This window comes from Odontomachus brunneus, unplaced genomic scaffold, assembly GCF_010583005.1.
Source record: "Odontomachus brunneus isolate Ranch 3 - 2012 unplaced genomic scaffold, Obru_v1 Obru_scaffold_002, whole genome shotgun sequence".
Taxonomy (NCBI): Eukaryota; Metazoa; Arthropoda; class Insecta; order Hymenoptera; family Formicidae; genus Odontomachus; species Odontomachus brunneus.
In genome coordinates this window covers 5,110,566-5,114,828 of record NW_022639452.1, presented here as the reverse complement: position 1 = coordinate 5,114,828, position 4,263 = coordinate 5,110,566, and the positions used below count along the sequence as shown (strand labels likewise).

Sequence of the window (4,263 nt, the reverse complement as noted above, 5' to 3'; positions counted from 1 at the left end):
TGTCAACCAGAGTAAATTTATAATTGTGATCACAGACTGCCATCAGTACGATACTAAAAGTCTTTTTATAGTTATAGTACAAACTCCCAGAGTTTGGCGGAGCTTGTATCTGAATATGTTTGCCATCTATGGCTCCTACACAATTTGGAAAGTTCCAATCTTTCCAAAAGCCATGGCAGATTTTAATCCATTTTTCTTGTACTGGAGGTCGAAGATAATCAGGTACTAATATTTTTATTAAGACGTCACATGTTTCTTTTATGATCTTATATGCTGTTGACTCCCCTATACGATAAGCCAAGGCGATTGATAATACTTGGTCCCCAGTTGCAAGATATCTGTAACAATTAGAAATATAATTCAGTCAATACAAAGAATAATTCAGTCATAACGTAAAATTTTATATGTAGTAGTTATATTTGCTTTTTTCTTTAGACAATTATGAGAAGCGCATAATCATTTTTAAGCATTAATTTTGAGAGTAATGTAATGACACACAGTAAAAAATTATACCTAAGCGTTATAGCAAGACGTTCTTCCGGTACTAAAGCTCTATGACTTTTTTTAGTTAAAAATGGTTTTGCCTTTTCTAATAGTTTATTGAAAATTGGAAATGTCATCCTCGTATATCGAAAGAACATTTGTGGATCACTTTTCATTTCTTGAAATAAATGACAGAAATCTCCCAGATTAAGACGCCTATGATTAATAGGTCGGACCCACCACTGACGATTCAACCACTTTTGAGATCTTTTCCTCCGTAATACTATTAAATCTGTATTCAAAATCAATAGTATAAATATTATATCTTCTTGTTTCATCTTGTAAGATTTTTCTTCAACAAATAACCTGAAAAATAGTTTTGTTTATATAGATATATAAAATTCTTTATTCACAAGGTATCAATCTTTCTTCACAATTAAGATATATATGAATTGTTATTACATTTGTTATTATCCAGCAAACACAAACAGTAATATAACATTTATGTTATACCTACCTTTTATAAATAGAGATCTTTTCGCGTTTACTATTAGCTGAACGTTAGGTTTTACATCAACTGTGTGTCATAGACTATACGTTTTACGTCTTAAGTTTACGTCTTACGTCCTTACGGAATTTTATGTGTGAAGGCCTTAAGACTGACCATCTGCTCGAAATTTATTTGTGTCGCGTATCGTATCGTGTCTCGTCCGCGGAGTGGTCGCGCGGTTAAGAAAAGGCTCGCCCGAGGAAGTCGTCCTCGGGCTTCGCGTGGCGTTTTCGCGACACCGCCTCTCGAGGAGAGTTGCCGTTACGACCTCATATCGCGTATCGAATATCGGGACGTGCGAGAGTCCCCTAATAAACGTAATTCTTATTATCAAAATCAAGTCAAGTTGATTTCGCCTTCTCCTAACCCATCCCGTCTCCGACTTTAACCTCCTAGAAGCTATCGTCCCGACGGTTCCGGGACGCGCGATTTTCGCGATAATTATCGGCTCTCGCGTTTATCGAGGTGATGCGGCCTTTCCGCATCTGGCGCCCAACTCTCGCGTGCATCTTAGCGGCGTGTTCTGGAGCCGACGGTAATTTGTCGACGCGGCTGACAGGCCACTGTCTGCCGTCGCTCGCGAAATTACGTTCGCGAGTAGCGTCGCAGTTCATAAAAAAAGAGGATAGAAGTAATACGAAAAACCCTAGGTAACTGAAATTGAATTTCTATAGACTAAGACTGTATAAATATTTCACATACAAGTATGTATCTATATTATTAGGTGGTAAACTTAGTTCCTGCGGTTTTTTTGTTTAAAAAACTCATTTGTTTCGACATCAAAAGCAAAAAATACATTAATCGAAGTATTTTCCCTCGCTAGCTATACATTTTTCCCATCTTTCGGGCAACGCGTAGATTCCGCGACGATAGAACGATTGGTCTTTTGATGCAATCCATTCGTCGATCCATTTTCGCACATCCTCGTAATTTCTGAAGTGTGTATCCACCAAGCCGTGCTGCATCGACCGGAACAAGTAATAGTCCGAAGGAGCTAAGTCTGGTGAATACGCTGGGTGCGGGAGAACTTCCCACTCGAGCTGCATCAGTGTTTCTTTGACGGCTTTGGCAACGTGTGGTCGAGCGTTGTCGTGCAAAAGCATGACTTTACGTCGATTGCTGGCTACTGCTGGCCTTTTTTCCAACAATGCTTCATTCAGACGGTTTAATTGTGATTGATATCGATCCCCCGTGATACTTTCGTTCGGTCTGAGTAGCTCATAATAAACGACGCCGTGCATATCCCACCAAATGCAAAGCATTGCTTTGTGGCCATGAATATTTCTCTTTGGTGTGGATGTCGATGGTTGGCCAGGGTCTACCCATGATTTTCTTCGTTTAGGATTATCGAAGTATATCCATTTTTCATCGCCAGTCACTATGCGCCACAAAAAACTCTTCTTTTTCTGCCTGGCGAGCAGAGAAATAGAGATGTTTAAGCGATTCGCAATGGCATTTGCGGTTAATTCGTGTGGTACCCATTTTCCCTCCTTTTGAATTTTTCCCATTGCATGTAGACGTTTGGAAACAGCCATCGGAGTAACATTTAATGCTGCAGACAATTCTTGGAGCGTTTGAGTAGAGTTTTCGTCCAATAATGCCTGCAAATCGGTGTCTTCAAACTTTTTCGGTTGGCCTGAGCGTTCTTTATCATTGACATCAAAATCACCACTCTTAAATCGCTGAAACCATACTTGGCATGTTCTTTCCGATGGAGCATAATTGCCATAAGCTTCGAAAAGCAATTTATGAGCTGCAGCTGCAGTTTTTTTCAAGTCAAAGTAATGAAGCAGCACATGTCGAAAAAACAACTTATCACGTTCCATATTTAATCAAAAGAAAAAATAGCACTGCTCGCTTAAATGAATCTCTTTGCACTGAATTTTATTGACAAATGTCTAACCTCTAAAATGCAGCCAGTTTCAGATGTCAAAATAAATTACACTTACAACTAACGTCATCTAACTGAGAGCCGCAGGAACTAAGTTTACCACCTAATAGTTACTGTTTCGCTAACAAAAAAAGAAAGAAACAGTGTACACATCTTCGATTGACATAACTGTATTTCTTTTTTGTCTAAAGTAGCATAAGAATTATGTTTTACGTTTCAATATTGATCCATTAATAAATATATTCTACAATTTAACTATTACTCTATTTTATTTCCTTTTCCGTACAATACTAACTGAATAAACTATTATTATTTCAATAATATAAAAGTGAAGAGTGGCAAGCATAAAATAATAATACAAGTTAATAAATACTTACATAATTTCAATACATTATGATACATAATATACTGTATAACGGTTACTGTACAACGCACAGTTCGTATATAACACACAATTCTTCCCAGTACCAACTCACGAAACGAAATGCACGTTTTGAAATGTTGCGGACATTTATGTAGAGTCTAAATTGTACGCAGTACGATGAAATGACTAAATTAAACTTCGCATGATGATCACATGATTGTGTTGCGCGAAGCGAATAAAACCTATTTTTAGTACTAAACAGTAGTTGTTGATGTAATTCGATCTTCCTCTTTGGGCACGGGACTGTAAATAGTGTATGACTCATACACATGATATATGATTATATCATAATTATATTATATAATTTTAAAATATTATAATAACATTATAAATTGTAAACATTATACATTAAATATATGCAATTGTCTATATATTATTTTTTTACAATTAATTACATCCCCCTACTTACAGTAACGTATCTAGCTACAGTATCCATCTACTTGAACGGCATGACGCGTAATATCACAATATAACGCGTAATATAATAATATGACGTATAATAGCACAATATTATCACGACGTTTTCCGACTATTTAATCGAGACCACCTTATAATATTATATATGGATCGATTTGGTATGAAATGCTGTTTCATACCAAATGCTGGACAATTTTTGTCCTTACAAAAACTAACAAATTTTGCAAAGGTAATGAGTAGGGGGGGGGGGGTTCAAAAATTTAATGTTTTTGAAAAAATCTAATATATTGTTTCAAAGAGCGTTAAATACTGTACAACTTTTGTAGGAAACATTTTTTCATATACCTTATATTTTAGGAAATATTCAATAAAAATGGAAAAGTCATTTTTTTTCAAAGGGCTGTTTCAACCCCTAAACTCAATATATGGCCGATAAAAAAAATACGTGTTGACTACTTTTTGATGCTCTACAACATATCCAAAGCGCATCAAAATCGG

General features: G+C 36.2%; 1 protein-coding gene across 1 annotated transcript in view; it reads right to left on the bottom strand.

Annotated features, from left to right (window-relative positions):
* The window catches only part of LOC116842802 (protein ANTAGONIST OF LIKE HETEROCHROMATIN PROTEIN 1-like), a 1,065-nt gene extending 87 nt beyond the window's left edge, over window positions 1–978 (bottom strand). The window contains exons 1-2 of the mRNA XM_032812507.1: window positions 514–978; window positions 8–338 (exon numbers count right to left, since the gene is read on the bottom strand). Of these exons, the coding sequence (XP_032668398.1) occupies window positions 8–338; window positions 514–821 (639 nt within the window). The 5' untranslated portion in view covers window positions 822–978. The remainder of the gene's footprint in view (window positions 1–7; window positions 339–513) is intronic.
* Window positions 979–4,263: the final 3,285 nt, after the last annotated feature.